A 23,123-nucleotide genomic window follows, 5' to 3' on the forward strand; every position below is an offset into this window, starting at 1 on the left:
GGTCTGCAATACAGTAGGTTGAATAAAGAGTTAGGCCTACAATACAGTAGTTGAGTAAAAAGTTAGGCTGTAACGGAAAACTGTAATTTATACAGTAATTTGGGGTATTATCAACAGTAAAATACTGTAAAAAAATGTACTGCAACATACTGTAATTTATGGTGCATTGTGGAAACATTTTGTGGGCAGGGAAAGAACTGCTGTATTTCGATTGGTACTGTAATTCCATCCCACAGAATAAAGTACCGTACTGTATTTTTGGTATACCGAGTAAAGAGTTAGGCCTACAGTACAGTAGGCTACTTCTCTAGTAATTGCAGATGCTGTTGTTGGTTAATGACTTCAGGTCCCACAGTAGTCCATTTAGTTACTGTCACCTGTATAGGTCATGAAAATGTAAAAAAATGTAAAAAAAATGCAAAAAAATGTAGCGGCTGAGTGATTGTACGTTATGCAGTTTTCCACTGTGGGAGCTAGCTAGGTATGGTGACATCCTCCATGCTTGCACACTGCTATGCATATCTATGCTTTATGCTGTGTGTGCGTCTGTGCGCGTCTGTGTGTAGTACCCGGTGGATTAATAATATCCATGGATTGCTGTATCTGAGGCCTGGGACAGTAATATGCATCTGCATACCGTCTGTCTGTCTGTTGACTTTGGCCACCCAGTCCTGCTTACATAACATCACTTCATGCTCCGAATGGTCTGTTCTGATTGGTCAACAAGGACAGACCGTCTGTTCCAACCAGAGACAGTGTCTGGGGTGTCTCTCTACTCTCTCATCATCCGATTAAATTGATAGTTCACCCCGAAAACAAAACCCTGTCACGACTTTTCATTCCACAAAAATGGTCTAAACTCGAGTGCATATCCCACGCTATCTGTGTAGATACTGTAAGTCTGCAGGCTTCATACAAAGGTCGTTGCGAAATGATACTGAAGCAGCCATGAAACACTCATCTATATGAAGCATCAGTTCTGTGTTTGTATGTTTTCTATTGAACACAACCACTGTACAGCTGGACCCACCATAAGTTATATCAATAGAATAAGTCATTAGGCAGATGGGTGTTTTTGAATAAGACAGTAAACAGAAAAATAATTGAGAATACTGTGTGTTTTCAAGTCATTAGATATATATATTTAAAAACAAATCAGTTAGATTGTGTATAAACTTGTTCTACAGACATTTAACAGAATTAACTTTATCTCTGGCAGACACAGCCAGAGCTCAAACAGTATAGAAATGTCCCAAACAAACAGAGAAAACAAAAAGATGAACAATCATAAAAGCCTTAACATATCTGATGTTGTATTTGCAGAATACAGTCCAGGCATGGAATTAATAACAGTTCTGTTTTTTTTAGCACAGCTAAAAATATTAAACATGCTAACAGTCATCAATAACCCATTTTAAAGTCAAAGCTAAAGATACTGGGCATCCCATGTTACGCAGCGGTCTAAGCCACTGCATCGCAGTACGAGAGGCATTACTACAGACCCGTGTTCATTCCGGGCAGTGCCACAACCGGCCGTTGCCGAGAGTCCCATAGGACGGCGCACAATTGGCCCAGCGTCGTCCGGGTTATGGAAGGGTTCGGCCGGTGGGGCTTTACTTGGCTCATCGCGCTCTAGCGACTCCTTGTGGCGGACCGGGTGCCTGCAGGCTGACCCGGTCGCCAGTTGAACGGTGTTTCCTCCGACACATTGGTGCGGCTGGCTTCCGGGTTAAGCTGTCGGGTGTTAAGGAGCGATGTTGGCCGGGTCATGTTTCGGAGGACGCATGACTCCACCTTCGCCTCTCCCGAACTCGTCGCAGCGATGACACAACATCTAAAGATACTGTAATAATAGCCAGACCTGGGCCATTTACATACATTTAATATATTAGAAATACTTGAGGTGCGTTTGATTTAGCTTGTCCAGCACAATGGAACCAATGACATAGTCCCAAGTGCAAACTCTGCATGCTAGCCAAGCTAAATCAAGCACACCTGAAGTATTTAAAACAACACAAATGCATATTGGACCCAGATCTGACAGTAGCACAGACAGACAAAAATCAAAGACAGACACCAAGCCACTACTATGGCACTGCTGTGGACACAATCAAGTAACACATGGTCATGACCTGAATGACACACACGTTGGGTGGTGCTGCTCCCCAGGCTTTTAAGACCATGTTAGTACAGTACTTTACTGTCCTCTATCCTCCCATCCACTCCTCTATATCTCTCCACCTAATAACTAGTGATGGTCAGTCAGAGATAATAGTACTCTGAAATGTCAGGGATTTCACATATGGGCTCTGTTCCAATATCCACTTTAGCATCTAGCCTGCTACTTAGAATGAAGCAGTGTATTGAGCTAGCCTTCTCGTTGGGACGCTAATGTGGATAATGGAATTGAGCCATGGTTGTACACTGGTGTTAATGAATACAACACAGCCCTGTGGGCTGTGTGCTAGACGTGCAGCAACATCGCTAGAAAGAGAAGCGTTGCAGTTTATCTCCGCATTACGGCGATACGAAAGCCTTTCATGGTGAAATAGTTAGCCGCGAACACGATAAATGTTGTAACTTTAAACACAGGCAGTTAAATAAAAGTGCATTTTGAATGGCAGGTGTACACGGGGTGTGAGAGAGAGAACCCTCAGTTGTGTGGGCGTGCGTGTGAGTGTGTGTGCATGTGTAGAATGCAGAGTGTTGATGGTTCTGTAGCCTGTTAAAGTGCTGTGTCTCAAGTAACATTCAAAGTAATTTGGCCTGTGCATCCGTCCGCAATGTGCAGAAAATTCACAACACATCCAAACAATATGCACAAGAGTTCAAGTGACAGTTGACTAGATCTCAGGGCGGGTGACGTCACTGCACGATGGCTCTCTCTCAGTAGCTAGAATACATCGGCTGGGTCAACCCCCTCCTCCTCAAATACCCCTCTATGGTTTCAGTCAAAAATACTGTACGTCACACTGAACATAGAAAGGGCTGCTATAAGATGAGATCTCATATTGCTATGAAAAATAGATATGCAAGTGATAAAAAATAAACCATAATTGGATATGCTGACAGTCATGGCTGAGAGCTGATGCTTTTCCATCAGAACTGAACAGACTGATAAGCCATGTGGATCTACTTCATCCATCTCCTTTAAGGAGAACACGATTTACAGATCTGATTTGGCATATTCTGACCACAGCAGGTACAGTATCTATGGCTGCAATTACACAGACGGCCCAATTCTGATCTTTTTCCAGTAATTGGTCTTTTGACCAACCTGATCAGCTCTTTTGCCAATAATTGGGCAAAATCTGCCTGACAGTCAACCGCCACACCCTCATCTCCTTCAGATTTGGCATAACTCTCAATCTGGCAACATGATGTTGATCAGAACTGTCGATTTAGGAAACGTGTTGAACTAAAAGCAAGGTGACGAGGGTGAGTCCTGTTTTTCCTGGTAGCAGAGACACTGACTAAGAAGACATTTCTGCCAGCCAAATGCAGTTAGCCTCGCCCTCTCTACATGGCCGTCACTATCTGGCCATCCTAGAAAGGACAGAAGCCATAAATCTGTGACAAACTAACCCGTCACCCATACCCTAACCTTTACCCTAAAACCAACCTACTCTAAATTAATACCAAATACTTTAGAAGAAATGTATTCAACATTTGTGACGATATGTCCTCCCCACCCCCCATATGTAGTAGGACTCCATTTTGACACCGCAAAAAACTGGCACCAATGTCAACTATAATACTTTTTTGTATTGCACCTTTTCTTACACATTATATTAAACTGTGCAAATGAGGCAATATCATTAAATATGCACATATTTTCCTATGCCGCAAATCCATTTTTCGGGACACTGGATTAAGTAATTTTGTTAAGCCACTTCAGGACCAGACTTAATCTGAGCAGATTGTGGATAAATACTTTTTTACATCTTTCTATGTGTAAAATGCTAAAGTACGTAATATTTTACAGAAATTTGTTGGTGGGTGGGTCTGCAGAAATTTGGATGAGTATTTGGATGTGCCCTCCCAGGCCCACCCATGCCTACGCCCCTGTATAGATATCTGAGAATATATCCATGGATAAACCATACACAATTTGGTGAATGTAGATGCTTCTGAAGCTGAGGAAAATGAGTTGGGGTGTGGAAAGAGACTTTCTGGAAGGGGCCGTTAAAGACAAGTACACTGAATTTAGACGACCAAACGCAAAACACATATTAAGACCCAATCACCATCTCTTCAAAGTAAGTTACTACCCATGGTAAAGTTTGTTACATTCTTTATGAAATGGGCTTTTAAATGATGTGCAACTCAATGTAGTGAGCTTTGAAATTATGGATGTATGTCCATTTTAAAGTGGTTAAAAATCCATGACATTTTTGACTGTAGTATGATAAACTAAAGAAAATGTACATTTTCATAAAGATTTTGACATTTGTATGTTTACTTTTTGAAAATCCTAATATTAATTGACCAAAATACCAACAAATCTAAAAATGTATAGGTAGCGGCAAAACTGTCATTTCAGTCTGTGGTGGCTGGCCTTAAAATGTCTGCCCTGAAACAGTCATAGTGGAGCCTCCATTTGCTGCTCCACACTCCCAGCATCCCTAGAGCAGCCCAGAGGACTACAGTCACGTAGTCTAAATGACAAACTGTCTCGCTGTTTAAAACGACAAGAGAGAGAGTGATAATAGAGAAGAGAAAACACTGTTAATTCACATGCGTGTACAGTCTGTCGGTAGAAAAGGACTAAGACACTGCTGTGATTCCTTCAGTAGAAAAAAAGCTAAGAGGTCCGGTTCTGATTAACAGTAAGGGGAAAGGTTCCCTCTTACAAACCCATAGAACCCATTCACACATATGCACACCCAAACATTCTCTGATTAAAGGCATATAGACATCCTCATTAATATTCCTCATACATTGGCAACATAATAAATTGGATACATAAACCAAGGCTATGTCCGAAATGACACCCTATTCTTTTGACCAGAACCCTATGAGGTTATGGCCAAAAGTAGTGCACTAGGAATAGGATGTCAACTCAGATTTGCCCTGACCTTACATGTACTCCATAAAGATATGTTCCTAGTTCATTACTCATGTTGTGATTCTGTTGTAGTTAATAATCAAACCGCTTCATAATCATAGAGTCATATAGTTATATAGTCGGTCATCAGGGCAGCTGTTGATTAATGATGTCATAATGATGTCACACCCTGTGCTGAAAGATGGCTGCCATTTGTTGCTGTAACCAGGTGGGTGTGGCTTGTGCTGAAGCTGGGTCAGGGGTCAGAGGTGAACGTTTGTGACCTCTACTTGAGGTATTCTATAATAGCCACGTCAGCTCTCCTAGGCTCTCCCCCTAGCCCGTTCTGAAAAATACTTCCATTTTTGGTCATATACGAGAACATCGGCTCCCTCTCCCGTTCATCTGTGAAGTTGACGGGCAGTATCCTCTTCGGTGGGGTAAGCTCGGGGGTGGAGTTTAAGCCCAGATCGGTCGACAGTTTGCGTTTGATTGATGCGGCCCGCTGGAACTTGTCGTAGACCTCGACACTGAGGCGACGTCTGGTCTCCTTGAACTCTGCCGAGACATTAGCCGTCCACTCTGCTGCGTGAGCCCTGATCTCCCCTACCTAGAGACAGAAAGAAAGAGGATGGAGAGAGGAGGAGAGGAGGCAGACAGATGAGGAAGAGGGGGGAGAAGAGAGGGAGAGAGAGAGAGAGACGAGGGGGAGGGAGAGATGCTGTGAAAGACTGCTGTTCTCGACGTATCCTGGAAGTCCCCTCAATTACATGTGTGTTCAATTACAGCAGCCTGGCCACACACACACCATGGCATTGTCAACATGTGTGATATGTTTAGTGGTTTAGAGGTTGTCAAACATAGAGAGTTATTGGGATGATAAAGTATTGATATAAAGATGCTCTCTGCGAACAAGACTTGAAAAAGAGAGCTGTGTAAGTGCAGAAGGTTCGAGCTCTGACAAATGCAAGTTATTCTATTCTACACACACATACACGTATTTAGACACACACTCTCTCTCTCTTTCTCTCTCTCTCTCTCTCTGTCACTCTCACTCTCTGTATACTGTGTTACTGTACACTGTTGGGTTGGAGAGTGTCACTGGAAGGTCTCACAGTCATGTTCATCAGAGGATATAGGTAGTTGATTTGATTAGGAACGTTGTATTTAATTGGAAAACATTCTTATCAAAGGAAAGAGGTAAGCCAGGGGAGAGACGTCTGCAGAAGGTAGGAGCTCTGACAAAATGTGTGGGTTTGGGTGGTAACTACCAAACTCTGGAACAAACACATTAAATAGAGTTCCATCGTGATAGACAGAGGAATATCATCTGTTCTATTACTGTTGTGTGTCATTACTGGTCACACACACACACACACACACACACACACACACACACACACACACACACACACACACACACACACACACACACACACACACACACACACACGAATAGGGATGTTGGGGTGACGGTATTACCGTCACACCGGCGGTCACAAGTCATGAAGGCAGTCAAATTCCACGTGACCATTTAGTCACGGTAATTAGGCTTCTCCAAGCTCTGATGCTACTGCTGGTCATTAGAAGCCTACCAAACTTGCTAACTGCCTGGTACTCAGCACTCTATTGTCCTCTCTAATCACTCTGACATCAATGTAAATGTGATCAAAAATGTAATCAAACACTTCATGAGAGCCCATGAGCTAATGTTGCGCAACATTTCTATAGGCTATGCAATTGCACGAGAAAACAGAATGATGCCATAAGCAAACAAGAAAAAGCTCATCCAGAATTGGCGCTCCTAGTGGCTGGGGACTTTAATGCAGACAAACTTAAATCAGTTTCACCAAATTTTTACCAGCATGTCATATGTGCAATCAGAGGGAAAAAAACTCTAGACCACCTTTACCCCACACACAGAGATGCATACAAAGCTCTCCCCCGCCCTCCATTTGGCAAATCTGACTATAACTCTATCTTCCTGATTCCTGCTTACAAGCAAAAACGAAAGCAGGAAGAACCAGTGACTCGCTCAATACGAAAGTGGTCAGATGACGCGGATGCTACGTTACAGGACTGTTTTGCAGCACAGACTGGAATATGTTCCAAGACTCATCCAATGGCATTGAGGAGTATACCACCTCAGTCATCGGCTTCTTCAATAAGTGCATTGACGAAGTCGTCCCCTCAGTGACCGTACGTTCATATCCGACCAGAAGTCATGGATTACAGGCAACATCCGCATCGACCTAAAGGCTAGAGCTGCCGCTTTCAAGGAGAGGGACACTAATCCGAACGCTTATAACAAATCCCGCTACACCCTCAGACGAACCATCAAACAAGCAAAGCATCAATAAAATATTAGAATTGAATCCTACTACACCGGCTCTGACGCACGTCGAATGTGGCAGGGCTTGAAAACTATTACAGACTACAAAGGGAAACCCAGACACGAGCTGCCCAGTGACGCGAGTCTACCAGACGAACTAAATGCCTTTTATGCTCGCTTCGAGGCAAGCAACACAGAAGCATGCACGAGAGCTGATCTGGATGACCGTGTGATAAAGCTCTCGGTAGCCGATGTGAGCAAGACCTTAAAACAAGTCACCATTCATAAAGCCGCTGGGCCAGACGGATTACCAGGACGTTTACTCAAAGCATGCGCGGACCAACTGGCAAGTGTCTTCACTGACATTTTCAACCTCTCCCTGACCGAGTCTGTAAAACATACGTATTTCAAGCAGACCACCATAGTCCCTGTGCCCAAGGAGGCGAAGGTAACCTGCCTAAATGATTACCACCCCGTAGCACTCACGTCGATAGCCATGAAGTGCTTTGAAAGGCTGGTCATGGCTCACATCAACAGCATCCTCCCTGATACCCCAGACCCACTCAAATTCACATACCGCCCCAACAGATCCACAGATGACGCAATCTCAATCACACTCCACACTGCCCTTTCCCACCTGGACAAAAGGAACACCTATGTGAGAATGCTGTTCATTGACTACAGGTGGTAGTCAATGAACCCCCAGGTGGTAAGGGTGGGCAACAACACATCTGCCACGCTGATCCTCAACACTTGGGCCCCTCAGTGGTGTGTACTTAGTCCCCTCCTGTACACCCTGTTCACCCACGACTGCGAGGCCAAACACGACTCCTCATTAAGTTTGCTGTTGACACAACAGTGGCAGGCCTGATCACCGACAACGATGAGACAGCCTATAGGGAGGAGGTCAGAGAACTGGCAGTGTGGTGCCAGGACAACAACCTCTCCCTCAATGTGAGCAAGATAAAGGAGCTGATCGTGGACTACAGGAAAAGGAGGGCCGAACAGGCCCCCATTAACATCGACAGGGCTGTAGTGGAGCGGGTTGAGAGTTTCAAGTTCCTTGGTGTTCACATCACCAACGAACTATCATGGTCCAAACACACCAAGACAGTCGTGAAGAGGGCAAGACAAAAGCTGAAAAGATTTGGCATGGTCCTCAGATCCTCAAAAAGTTCTACAGCTGCACCATCGAGAGCATCCTGACCGGTTGCAACTGCTCGGAATCTGCTGGTATGGCAACTGCTTGGCATCTGGCTGTAAGGCGCTACAGAGGGTAATGCATACGGCGCAGTACATCACTGGGGCCAAGCTTCCTGCCATCCAGTACCTATATAATAGGCGGTGTCAGAGGAAAGCCCATAAAATCGTCAGAAACTCCAGTCACCCAAATCATAGACTGTTTTCTATGCTAGCGCATGGCAAGCGGTACCGGAGCACCAAGTCTAGGACCAAAAGGCTCCTTCACAGCATCTACCCCCCAAGCCATAAATAGAATGCTGAACAATTAATCAAATGGCCACTGGACTATTTACATTGACCCCTCCACCCACCATTTGTTTTGTACACTGCTGCTACTCGCTGTTTATTATCTAAGCATCGTCACTTCATCCCCACTTATATGTACAAATTACCTCAACTAATCTGTAACCCCGCACACTGACTCGGTACCGGTACCCCCTGTATATAGCCTCATCATTGTTATGTTATTGTGTTACTTTTAATAATTTTAAACTTTAGTTTATTTGGTAAATATTTTCTTAACTCTTCTTGAACTGCGCTGTTGGTTAAGGGCTTGTAAGTAAGCATTTCACGGTAAGGTCTACACTTGTTGTATTCGGCGCATGTGACAAATAAAGTTTGATTTTATTTGTGAGTGAGAGATGATTCAGAGCGTGCAGCACTCAGGGAGAAGGGCACAACCGCCACTGGCCGCAAAAGGCATGGATTTTTTTAGGGTGCATTACGGCCACACAAAGGGGATGCCGCCATGAAATTCTAAACTATTAAGTGTTTGTCAAATTATGAATGAGGGACTGATGTAGTGTGTACAGCCTGCGCAAAAAACAAAGCAGAGCTCATGCCTTTCAAGCAACTTTTTTCAAATCATCGTTAGAGTCGCATCATGCAGCCTTACAATGTATTAAAAATCAAATCATATAGCTCAACGTTTGTAGAACAACTAAAGTTACATTAATAACTCTAAATTAAGCATATAGGAATACCTATTTATTTGTTAACCGCTCAACACAGAATAGCCGCATGTGCGCACTCCCTCAAATCGTTTGGAGAAAATATCCATTCTATTTTATTCAGCTTTGATCAGTTGTATTCTTCATACCGTAAAACAATGTAAAATAATGCCACAGAATTATAAGCAAATCTTGTCTGCTAAATGAACTAGTGTAGCCCACAGCCATTTGGCATAGCCAGATCAGGACCTAACATAAGGACAACTCAGAGTATGCGATTATGTTCTTCTGAAATAGAGTACATTTTCTTCAAATCATGTTTCTTTAGACCTGTCTAAAATAAATCATGGATTTATTGTGAAGGTGTAGTGTCACGTCCTGACCATAGAGAGGCTTTTATTCTCTATTTTGGTTAGGCCAGGGTGTGACTAGGGTGGGCATTCTAGTTTCTTTATTTCTATGTTTTCTGTTTCTTTGTGTTTGGCCGGGTGTGGTTCTCAATCAGAGGCAGCTGTCTATCGTTGTCTCTGATTGAGAACCATACTTAGGTAGCCCTTTTTTACACCTGTCTTTGTGGGAAGTTGACTTTGTTTAGGGCACATAGCCCAGCCGTGACATGTAGGCTATATTACATGGATTTATTAGACTTTTTAAAATATAGATGTTCCCGAAGGTCTATATCAGTGGCTTGTATTCTATGTGTGGAAGCCAGGAGATGCTAAATGTGTTTATGTTAATAAACAGTCAATTACCGTGAGACCGACAGTTATTTGCTTGACAATCACCGGCTGACTCAATTTCGTGACCGCCACAGCCTTATGCACGAACACACAACCATGTACACGCACGCACACACACAAACACACACGTCTGACCATCATAGACGGAAGCGTGATGTCACTTGTGGAGTGATGACACTGCGTCAATAGCAGGATGTCAACGTGATAACTCTGAGGGGGCAGTAAGGATTATCTTTCTCGCTCTCTGTCCTCTTTCTTTCTCTCTCTCTTTCTGTATAATGCGTTACTGTACACTCTGTCGAGCTGGAGAGTGTCACTGGAGAGTCTCACAGTAATGTCTATCAGAGGATACAGGTAGTTGATTTAATTAGGGACGGTGATGAGGTAGCCATGACTGCGACTTCAAAATCAGAATCAATTCCTCTTGGTTTAACGGTCAAGACGTTGGTTTCTCCCGTGGGGCCGAGACCCGGGTTCAGATCCTTTGTGTGTGTGTGTGTGTGTGTGTGTGTGTGTGTGTGTGTGTGTGTGTGTGTGTGTGTGTGTGTGTGTGTGTGTGTGTGTGTGTGTGTGTGTGTGTGTGTGTGTGTGTGTGTATATGTTTTCCCAGCCACTGTTCTTCTGCATCTGCATTGCTTGCTCTTTGGGGTTTTAGGCTGGGCAACTTTAAAGCACTTTGTGACAACTTCTGATGTAAAAATAGGGCTTTATAAAATGTATTTGATTGATGTGAGAGAGAGAGAGAGAGAGAGAGAGAGAGAGAGAGAGAGAGAGAGAGAGAGAGAGAGAGAGAGAGAGAGAGAGAGAGAGAGAGAGAGAGAGAGAGAGAGAGAGAGAGAGAGAGAGAGAGAGAGAGACAGATAGATATACCTCCTCTTTGGTCTTCTTAGAGATGACTCTGAGCCAGTCTCCTATCATGCTGAGAACAGCAGCGAAGTACGCCAGTCCCACCAGGATCCAGAACCACACCACAGGCTTGTAGTAGTCCAGATACTCAATCTCTGATCCACCTGGAGAGGACACACACACACACACACACGAAACACACAGACACACACACACACACACACACAACCCCTTACTTTCTCTCTTTATCTCTCCATCTAACCAGGTCCTTGTTCTAGTTCTGTCCCTGCAGTAAATTCTATCTATGTTCTGTCTCCGTCCCTACTTCCCTGAGTGAATGGGGAAAGTGTGACAGAGACAGGACACTTTTCTCACTGATAGCTGCGGTTATTATTCCTTCTGTACTGTCTCTCCCTTCTTACTGTAGCTCACTTCATGTGTGCTGACTGCTGCAGCCTTTAACTGGTCTCCAGAAGAGATTCATATCTTCATGAAACAAATCTGTATGAATAAAGGTTTACTAAAAAAGTGTGTGTGTGTGCGCGTGCGTGCGTGCATGTACTTAAGCATACACATTTCAAGTTAGGACTAGAATGACTACCTTCGTGATAATTTACCTGCGACAAAGTCCCCGAAACCAATGGTTGTCAAGGTGATAACGACAAAGTAAAGGGACTCCAGAGCGCTCCAGCCCTCAATGTGTTTAAAGATGGCCGCCGGCAGCGCCACGAAGAGCAGACAGCCGAACAGGATGAAGAGGACGGTGGAGATGACGCGGATCTTAGTCTGACTAACATCCCACTGCTACAGCGGGAGGGCGGGAGAAAGGGAAAGAGAGATCTTTATTAATCTACAGTATTTAACCCTAATTTCACCAGGTAAATTGCAAGGTTATTATAGTTTTGTGTTTATCTGAAATTCAGTTTAGTTTCAGTTAGTTTTCAGATCCACTAGTTTTTATTTAGTTGAAGTTTCATAATAACATTTCTATTTAGTTTGTTATATTATTTAGTTTCAGTTTTAGTGTTAGGGACAGAAAGAAGCCTATGCGGGGGAGGCTAGAAGACAACTATGTAATGTACTGTATAAGTTTGGTGTTTTTGTGAATGTCAATTCTTGCCATTGTGAGCCACTAATGCATAACGTGAATGGTCAGGTTTAAAGGTATACTCAGCGAGATGATGTAGATGCATGAAGTAAACAGTAGTATTGGGGTCAATTTCTGCAACAACCAGGAAACTTGAAACTTCTCCACTGTTTAGGTCCCGTAGCTACCACCGTGTAGCAGTGTGAAGCGCACGCGTGAACATGCGCAACGCTCTATGTGACTGTATGCTTGTGGCAACATCATCTGGATGAGTCTACTTTTAAATGATAAAGTCAATCTCAATGTGACCCGCCAGATTCCGAAGCCTGAAAATCCCAGTAGAAAAAAATCTTGAAAACTCCATTTGATTTTTGCCCACCCCCCCAAATTTTTTTTTACAACTGAACATAATTCATTATGCTTATATTTTAGATCGTTTTGGAGGCAAAGATAATAGTTTCAGTATAGTTTCAGTTTTTCAAACGGATTTGCTAATGACTTTATTTCTGTTTTTTTTAATGATTAGTTTTAGTTAAAGATTTTTTTTTACTATAATAACCTTGGTGAGTTGACTGAGACCACATTTCTTATATACAGCAACGACTTGGGGAAGAGTTGCCAGGTTAGCCAACTGGAATCTAGGGATGATTAGGAGGTGGCCATGATGAACGGTATGAGGGGCAGATTGGACCATAGGAAGTGAATAGCTACTGTATTCTCAACGCACCAGACCTCTCTTCCAATTATTCCTGGCAATACACTAGGGTGTTATTAACTGTAATGAATTGTCATTTCACAACCTTCATCTGGGTTAGACTGATAGACAGGCCTCTACTCTTCTGGGATAAAGAAGTAATTAAGAGTGGCCTCACACATGTAAGGATGCACACACACATGTGCACACACACACATACACACACACACACACACACACACACACACACACATACACACACACTTCCTCTACATGGACTCACCACGAACATCTTCTCGACCCTGGCGGTGGCCTTCCCAAAGATTGTTCCCAGTTGGTCTCCTACTCCAGCCAGTAGGAAGCCAAACAGAGGGATCCCCAGCAGGGCATAAATTATACAGAAGATACGCCCTCCCTCTGTATGGGGGGAGATGTTCCCAAAACCTGGAGGGACAGAAGAAAAAAGGCCTCTTAAAAAAGAACACTTTGCCATTTTAAAGCTAATTTCCTGCAATTATACACATTTTGCCATGACACTGAGAGAAAATGCTGCAGTTTTAAAGTAACTGTCCTGGTGAAAAACGAGCTTTTAAAAGTTCATATTCTGTTAACTCATACCCAAATAATATTGTTGACTGATTCTATACTTATATTTGTGGCCAAAGCATAAATTGGAGAAAAAACATCTAAAAACCCCCGCCTCAAACAGACCGTTTCAGAAATGCTTGCTATTTCCTCATTGAGGATGATGTCATCCTCCTGAAGAGGATGAGCTGGCCAGTCAGCAGACTACTCGGATGAATATTTTTAATGACCAGTATATAGTGCCTTGCAAAAGTATTCATCCCCCTTGACGTTTTTCCTATTTTGTTGCATTACAACCTGTAATTTAAATGGATTTTTTTTTGGATTTCATGTAATGGTGTCACGCCCTGACCATAGAGAGCCCTTGGTTCTCTATGGTGTTTAGGTCAGAGCGTGACTAGGGGGTTGTCCTAGTCATTGTATTTCTATGTTGGTGAGTTGTATGGTTCCCAATTAGAGGCAGCTGGTAATCGTTGCCTCTAATTGGGGATCATATTTAGGTAGCCTTTTTCCCACATGTGTTTTGTGGGATATTGTTTTGAGTGAGTGCATGTAGCACTACGGTACTTCACGGTCGTTGTTTGTTTAAGTTTCACTAAAATAAAGATGTGGAACTCGAATCACGCAGCGCCTTGGACTGTCTCTCCTCATGATTGTGACAAATGGACATACACAAAATAGTCCAAATTGGTGAAGTGAAATTTAAAAAATAACTTATTAATAATAATTTATATTAAAAACGGAAAAGTGGTGCGTGCATATGTATTCACCCCTTTGCTATGAAGCCCCTAAATAAGATCTGGTGCAACCAATTACCTTCAGAAGTCACATAATTTGTTACATAAAGTCTACCTGTGTACAATCTAAGTGTCAAATGATCTGTCACATGATCTCAGTATATATACACCTGTTCTGAAAGGCCCCATAGCCTGCAACACCACTAAGCAAGGGGTACCACCAAGCAAGCGGCACCATGAAGACCAAGGAGCTCTCCAAACAGGTCAGGGACAAAGTTGTGGAGAAGTACAGATCAGGGTTGGGTTATAAAAAAATATGAGAAACTTTGAACATCCCACGGAGCACCATTAAATCCATTGCAAAAAAAATGGAAAGAATATGGCACCACAATAAACCTGCCAAGAGAGGGCCGCCCACCAAAACTCACAGACCAGGCAAGGAGGGCATTAATCAGAGGCAATAAAGAGACCAAAGATAACCCTGAAGGAGCTGCAAATCTCCACCATGGAGATTGGCGTATCTGTCTATAGGACCACTTTAAGCCATACACTCCACAGAGCTGGGCTTTACAGAAGAGTAGCCAGAAAAAATAAGCAAACACATTTGGTGTTCGCCAAAAGGCATGTGGGAGACTCTCCAAATATATGAAGAAGGTACTCTGGTCAGATGAGACTAAAATGTAGCTTTGGCCATCAAGGAAAACGCTATGTCTGGCGCAAACCCAACACCTCTCATCACCCCAAGAACACAATCCCCACAGTGAAGCATGGTGGTGGATGTTTTCCATCGGCAGGGACTTCGAAACTGGTCAGAATTGAAGGATGGCGCTAAATGCACGGAAATTCTTGAGGGAAACCTGTTTCAATCTTCCAGAGATTTGAGACTGGGACGGAGGTTCACCTTCCAGCAGGACAATGACCATAAGCATACTGCTAAAGCAACACTCGAGTGGTTTAACATTGTAATGTCGACTGTACTGGGAGGTTAAATTAGATTTCGTAGACATCATACCACACACACACACACACACACACACACACACACACACACACACACACACACACACACACACACAAACGCAGCACACACACACACATACACCCTTACCGATGGTAGTGATGACGGTCCCCGCGAAGAAGAAGGAGGAGCTTAGGTCCCAGAGACTGCTGTGATTGGTCAGAGTCCCTGCTGGGTTCACCCCTGAACGGATTGCTGATACGACTTGCTGTGGATGACACATACACATAAGCCATGTCCGAATACCTGTACTTCTAAATAGTAGGTTGATTGGATGTGAAAATGTAAACATTTTTAGTCTATGAAATTTCGAAAATTGAGTATGCCCGGATGTCATACTCATTTTGTTTTTGAATCTAATAGAATTTGCATGCGAGAGGAAGGGAATTATTTTCTCAGACCCAAGTGTGTTTGACAACAGTTGGTAATAAGGGGCACACTGTACCAAAACGAATGAATGGCAGGTAACAACGACATTGTCCATAAGATGATGCATTCTCAGTATGGGTGAGCCTAGTATGTTTAAGTGATAATGCCTGAGAAGCCGGTGTTTGGAGGATATATTGGCACGGGTGTTGTTATATTGGCAAACCGTGCCAACATAACCTCCAAATACCGGCATGGAGGGCATTATCACTTTTATACAACGGGTTACCAACACATTCAAATAATGATTGACATATTTTCATTCTAAATGTTATTTGATGAATTAATTCATACTATTTCATCCTTCCACAAGATATTACCCCGAAACAAATCTAGGGTTGCTACGGCTGGTCGTTCGCTCTATTGGCTCGGTTGCCAGAGACGCGACACAGTCGTTTAGTCTTTTTGTTCTGTATCTATTTGGCCATCTATTCATTCTTTACCATTCGGCCATCAGATTTGCCACCAATGCTCCTTATAGGACACATCACTGCACTCTATACTCCTCTGTAAACTGGTAATTTATGTATACCTGTCGCAAGACCCACTGGTTAATGCTTATTTATAAAACCCTCTTAGGCTTCACTCCCTCCTATCTGAGATATCTACTGCAGCCCTCATCCTCCAAATACAACACACGTTTTGCCAGTCACATTCTGTTAAAGGTCCCCAAAGCACACACACATCCCTGGGTCGCTCCTCTTTTCAGTTCACTGCAGCTAGCAACTGGAACGAGCTGTGACAAACTCTCAAACTGGACAGTTTTATCTCAATCTCTTCTTTCAAAGACTCAATCATGGACATTCTTACTGACAGTTGTGGCTGCTTTGTGTGATGTATTGTTGTCTCGACCTTCTTGACCTTTGTGCTGTTGTCTGTGCCCAATAATGTTTGTACCATGTTTTGTGCTGCTACCATGTTGTGCTGCTACCATGTTGCTGTTATGTTGTGTTGCTACCATGTTGTTGTCATGTGTTGCTGCCTTGCTATGTTGTTGTTTTAGGTCTCTCTTTATGTAGTGTTGTGTTGTCTCTCTTGTTGTGATGTGTGTTTTGTCCTATATTTATATTGTATTTATTTATTTATTGTAATCCCAGGCCCCGTCCCCGCAGGAGGCCTTTTGCCTTTAGGCCGTGATTTTAAATAATAATTTGTTCTTAACCGACTTAAATATTTAAATAAAGGTTAAATAAAAATAATACAAATCTATGGACATGACCCAGTTGTTTGTTCTAAATGTTCCATTGCCATACTGGCTGGCAACGTTCTTATCCCTTGCTTACTAGCTAGCCAACTACGGCTGACTTACAGTCACGTCAAACAGTGCAGACAGAATAACAACAGTAGCTGCATTTGTTTAAGCTGTTTTCTAGTGACATGTATTTGGATACATCCATAACAATGAGCTAACGAGGCACGATTTCCCCCGTCATAGAAAATGTGCTCTCTCACAAAAAAAGGAAATGCAAGATAATGTCTAGATGCGTATTATAGTGAAGATCAAGTTTATAACGTTCCTGCCTGGGCTGATGAGACAGTAGACTGCGCAGTCAAATGGAACAGAGGAAATAGGCAATTTAACGTCATATATTTAGTCAGTGGAAACTTGTGGAATAGACGCCGGCTGGAATGCACTTATAACCAATCAGCATTCAGGATTAGACCCACCCATTGTATAATGATATTTACTGCACACATTTTTATTAAACAGTAAAATCTAAATAGTATGTAGTATGTCTAGTACACCGCATGTTGTTTTGTTAATAGTAGGCAAGACAGATTTCGGACATGGCCATACACACACACACACACACACACACACACACACACACACACACACACACACACACACACACACACACACACACACACACACACACACACACACACACACACACACACACATACACACACACACACACACACACACACACACACTTACTTCACACAACAGACAGGGTTGGGTTAGATTGTTGACAACATGTAAACTATATTTGATCACCAATGTTTATTTAAAACATAAATACATTTGCACAATGAGCACTTGCTGTCTCTCAAACACATCGTTACAGTTTTTTGGGTAGCGAGTGATTTTTTTGCCACATTAGCATTGACATGAAACCACCAGTAGTTCATATCTCATGTTGAGATCATTATGAGGGATGTTTTCTGGCGCAACACCAGCATCGACCGCAGAGATGCATTCTCAATGAGTCACTCTGGCTTTAAACATGATCCTACACACACACACACGCTCACACAAGTCTGCACAAAAGTGCAGAAGGTGTACAGGGAAATGGTGAAAGCGAAAAAGGAAGGAAAACGCTCTGCTTTGAAGAGATACGGGAGTCCTTCGTGCACACGCGCAAACACACATACTAACAATGGTACCTTGACCAATTCCTCCAGATGGCTGTGGTTGACACAGGTGTGTGTGGAGAGGAACTCTAGTTTCTGATTCAGGATGGCCAGGCGCTGAGCACTAGAGCGAGAGAGAGAGAGACAGAGAGAGAGAGGAGAAAGACAGGATGAGAAAGAGATAAGGGAGGGATCTAGGAGAGGCCTCGGTTGGTTATCTCACAGGTTAGTTGTCACAGTGCTTATTACTCCCAATCTAGAGGGTGCATGTGTAATCATTTTAAAAAGTATGAATTATTTAAAAGAACTCAGCCACCTGGTCAATTAATGTTAGCATGACAAAATATAGTGTTTTTCATAGGTGAAAGTAAAAATAAGTGCATTCTTGGTACTTTCTTTTGAAATGTTTGAATTATGTGAGTACAAATTAAGAATTGTGTTTGTTGAAATCAGGAAAGGGAGAGCTACATTCCAAACCTATTTCTGAGTTGCTACAGTAGGTCAATCCATGTGGTAACTAGCATCTTAATTAGCATTGGAGGGGCTGGGGGGTGGTTGGGGATGGTTGTCACTTTATTAGCATCCCGAGTGGCGCAGTGGTCTAAGGCACTGCATCTCAGTGCTAGAGGCGTCACTACAGACCCTGGTTCGATTCCAGGCTGTATCACAACCGGCTGTGAATGGGAGTCCTATAGGGCGGCACACAATTTGCCCAGCGTCGTCCGGGTTAGGGTTTGGCCGGGGTAGGCCGTCATTGTAAATAAGCATTTTTCTTAACTGACTTGCCTAGTTAAATAAAGGTGAAATAAATCAATAAAAATCAACTCCATTATAACCAGATTCTTTGGGGACATTGCCACTGCCAGTATACAATAAATCCCAAGCTCTTTTCTGCGGTTGCTATAAACACCTTCCCAGTAAACACGAACACTTTAGGCTGACATATCAAGATGTGTTGGGAATATGTAGTGTGGAGAGCGTTTTGCGCATTGGAAAGACTTCGCAGAGACTTCAGAATATAATGTTGATGCCTGGCCGCCACATCGGTGAGACGTCTTGCCAATTAACGATGTCTAAACTGCATCTTCCCGATGCATCATGTATACATCTGTTGGGCAGAGGTATCTTTGCAATCTGGGTTTGTTGCCTCACGCACACATTTTTCTGTCACACACCCGCACATGTACACAGGCATGTGCAAACACACGCATACACACACAAATCTACTCAAAACGTCATATGTTGTTCTCACGGTATAAAATGCTGAATTTTGTTAGCAATATTGTTCGATCAAAGAAAGGCTTGGCTATTTCTAAGAGTCTGTTTTCTATATTGCTTCACTTTCCGTTACTAAAGGAATAAGCTACAAACATTGTGACAACCAACTCTATACTGTGTGACAACCAACCCCGCGATGGGGCTTGTTGTCACAAGTGGACAGAATGTGTTTAAATTACTTGTAACTCCATGTTGAAATAAGATGTGAGGTTAAAAAAGGATCCCTATTTCAACCAAACATGTTGGTCTTTGAAATAATGTTGAAAAGAGTCTTGCAAGATATACTGGTGCTGTGAAATACACACAAGAGTAAAAAGTGTGACAACCAACCCCGGTCTCCCCTACCTCTCGTGGGGTTGTTCCAGGGCCCTGAACACGGCAGCTCCCACCACCAGGTAGAGAACCACCAGGAGGAAAATGGCCAACACCGTCTTCCACTTCATCACCGTGGCGATGGCCTGACACTCCTCTCTAGGGCTCAGCGTGAGTGACTTGGCGGAGAAGGAAAGGCAGGGCTTGCTGTTGTGAGTGGCGGATTTTGGATCCAGTAGGTTAGGTGCTGCCACTGTTTGAGGTTAGGGGTGTGGTGGGAGGTCAGGGAGCAGAGATTATTAGTTGATTGGTTCATTGAATGTGTATTTTTAAAAGTATGTTCTTTCATTTAAAAGTATGTTTTTTCATTTCCTGTTAAAAACTCAGATAGATCATACTTTAAGTCTCATTGATATCACATTCTCATGCACATGCCTTAAGGGAGAGCACAAATTGGGCAGAGCCATATGGCTGGTGAGTGAGTTTTGTGTGTGCATTTTCCTTATGTTATGCTTCGGTGCTGTGTACAGTAGATCTGACACGTGATCTTCAGCAGAATGAAAACACATATGCTGGTAATGTTAGAAATGTATCAATAAATAATGTTGTGTGAGACATGGTCCGGCGAGCAGCAGGGCTCTCAAACTGCTGTGGCAACGTAAATCACACACACACATCTACTATTCTGCTGCTTTCACCCATTTACTGGGAGTGTGTGTGTGTGTGTGTGTGTGTGTGTGTGTGTGTGTGTGTGTGTGTGTGTGTGTGTGTGTGTGTGTGTGTGTGTGTGTGTGTGTGTGTGTGTGTGTGTGTGTGTGTGTGTGTGTGTGTGTGTGTGTGTGTGTGTGTGTGTGCGTGCGTGTGGGATTAGGAAAAGGGCTGTTTTAAAACAAATCAGGTAGAAGAGAGTGTGTGTGTGAGGTATTCATAAAGAAGCAGTGGCTGAACGTTGATTATTGTGAGAATAAGGCTGCTGTAGGCTGCTGTAGTGGACAGTGTGTGTGTGTGTGTGTGTGTGTGTGTGTGTGTGTGTGTGTGTGTGTGTGTGTGTGTGTGTGTGTGTGTGTGTGTGTGTGTGTGTGTGTGTGTGTGTGTGTGTGTGTGTGTGTGTGTGTGTGTGTGTGTGTGTGTGTGTGTGGTTTGGCCCGGTCCTCAGAGGCCTTGGTTTGTGAAGGGTAATAAAAAGTTGTGTAAGACTTGTAAGAAGAATGGAGCAATAGTTCCTCTCTTTCTCTCTCTCTCCTCTCTCTTCTTAACAAACTCTTCGTTCTGAGAGCTAACTTGTAACAACTACAGAAGTACAGTCACATTTAACATGGTAAATCCATTAGCACGAATAAAAATGATATACAAAAGGATATTTTTCGAATGTGAAAGGTTTCTATTGTGAAGTGATGAGCGCGAAAAACTAGTAATAATTGGTAACGGTTATATTGGGCACAATTTTCAAAGACAATTTAGGTAGTATTATAAACGCAATCCGGGATACTTGGGATGTCCCTACCCTAAACCCTAACCTTAACCCTTACCCTTACCCAACCCTTAACCATAACCATAGCCCTTGCCTTACCTAACCCTAACCTTACCTTGATAATTTTACATTTAAACTTCAATGGGTAGGGACGTCCCAAGGATCCCGGATAGCACGGACCTATTATAAACATTGAAACAACTGTTTTTTTAGTAGGCTACAGAATTAGACAAGGGCTGTTTCTCTGGACCTCAGGCAGTAGGCTCAAGCAAGCCTGTTTCTCTCCCCAGTCAGTGGCAGCCTGCCTGTCTCACAGACGGATCAGCAGCAGCAACCTATCCTCCTTACTTATGTTTAGAAAACAGATGTGAAGGCCAACATTGTGGGGGGGGAAGCACTCATCATGTTTATGCAACCTAATATTCACCCTAAGAATACTTCCAGAACCACCTTTATATTTGATTTACAAAATAAATGGGATGTTCCACCATGGTGAAAGGGGGCCATGACTGAAAAAGTTTGGGGTGGGCATGATTCAGCCTATTTATTTGCAGCCACTATGCTGAATCACTTGGTAGGTGATAATAGGTGATAATACTGATCATGCTTATTGCTAAATAACACACCAGCCTGATAATATGAACCAATATGTTGTTAGGCTCATTTCTGGAGGGAAAAAGGATATTTGAATTGTCACCATAATTTTATTTTCATACATTTTGGAGTAGAAAAGTCACCAAGTTCAGTACAAAAAAAAACGCAACACAACGTTCAGTTAAACAGAAACAGTGCTATTCTGAACAACCAGTTTAAAAACAGGGAGTGGTTGGATTGTGCGTTCAAAATACACCGCTGCCCTTCAAATACGTCACTCATTGCAAGTCACACCCGTCACACACACCAAACAGAGAAAACTTAGGCTATCTCAAAGTTTGTTCAAGAACGTTGAAGAACTTTTTGTGGAAAACGTGTAATTCAGTACAAGCCATTACGCAACGCAGCAAGCGTTCCACCGAACTGAACGCACCCCAGAACTGAATTTCTCACAGTCGTTCTACAAACAAATTGCCAAGCTCAATTACTTTGTGAACTGTTAGTTAGACCAACCGTTTAAAGTAATACACAAATTATTGGTATTTCAGTTGTGGTTGGGATACATTGACCAAATGATCAGGAATATTTTGGATGTATTTTCCCTTCAAAATCTCACCGGGGGCATCCCCCGGACCCCCCTAGAGTGAACCCATTGACCTAGGACATATCCAGGAGATTCAATCTCAACCACATACAGCCAAACCTTATTATTGTTTAAATTATATTCTAAATGTGCAGAATAAGCGAGTTAATACATGTTTGCACAGATTGAGGGCTGGGGTTAAAATATGCCGGTAAACAGTACGCTCCACCTATCCTTAGGCATACGCACGGGATAACGCGGTGCTGCTTGAATAAAATTCCGAATGAAAGAAAGAACTACTAATCAATTTTAGACTTTTTTAGGTATGTGTAAAAATGGTATACCAATGGTCTAAATGCACAAGGGAACTCACACCCCACCATACAACTCCAATAACAGAACCAAACAAAACGCAAAAAGTGCAAAAATGATTTGCAGAACTTTACAAACAAAACATCATCACCAATAGTATTATCTACGGAACAGTAAGTTTGTGCAGTGACTACTTTTCACTCAACTCTGGTCTAAGTTTGTCTCACCACAGTGAACCCGCTGCCAGTTCTGTCGTCCGGAGGGGAATCTGCATCATCAGATTGAAGAATAACAGGCTACAATCGTTCAGCACTTTCATTCAATAGCCTATACAGTCTACACCGGGCAGTTGCCGGTCCTCTCTCTATAAGAGTATGGTTCATCACCCAGACTTTATCCTCTCACACAAGCACGTACACGTAACTTACACGCGCGCACCTACACACACACCAGTCTGGTACACATTAAAAGACCTGAACGCGAGCCACTTACTTCTTCGCTATCCGATGCC

At 42.9% G+C, this 23,123-nt stretch overlaps 1 protein-coding gene across 1 annotated transcript; it reads right to left on the reverse strand.

The window, feature by feature from the left end:
• Positions 1-1,119: 1,119 nt before the first annotated feature.
• Positions 1,120-19,904, reverse strand: LOC129811978 (potassium channel subfamily K member 2-like). Its single transcript, XM_055863800.1, has 7 exons — positions 19,686-19,904; positions 18,096-18,186; positions 15,369-15,486; positions 13,222-13,382; positions 11,775-11,961; positions 11,182-11,321; positions 1,120-5,657 (listed from the first exon to the last, which is right to left on the reverse strand). Exons 1-7 carry the CDS (start codon positions 19,781-19,783, stop codon positions 5,334-5,336), a joined length of 1,119 nt encoding a protein of 372 aa, XP_055719775.1. The 5' UTR covers positions 19,784-19,904; the 3' UTR covers positions 1,120-5,333.
• Between the last annotated feature and the right edge of the window lie 3,219 nt (positions 19,905-23,123).

The sequence above is a fragment of the Salvelinus fontinalis genome, chromosome 15 (assembly GCF_029448725.1).
Source record: "Salvelinus fontinalis isolate EN_2023a chromosome 15, ASM2944872v1, whole genome shotgun sequence".
Taxonomy (NCBI): domain Eukaryota; kingdom Metazoa; phylum Chordata; class Actinopteri; order Salmoniformes; family Salmonidae; genus Salvelinus; species Salvelinus fontinalis.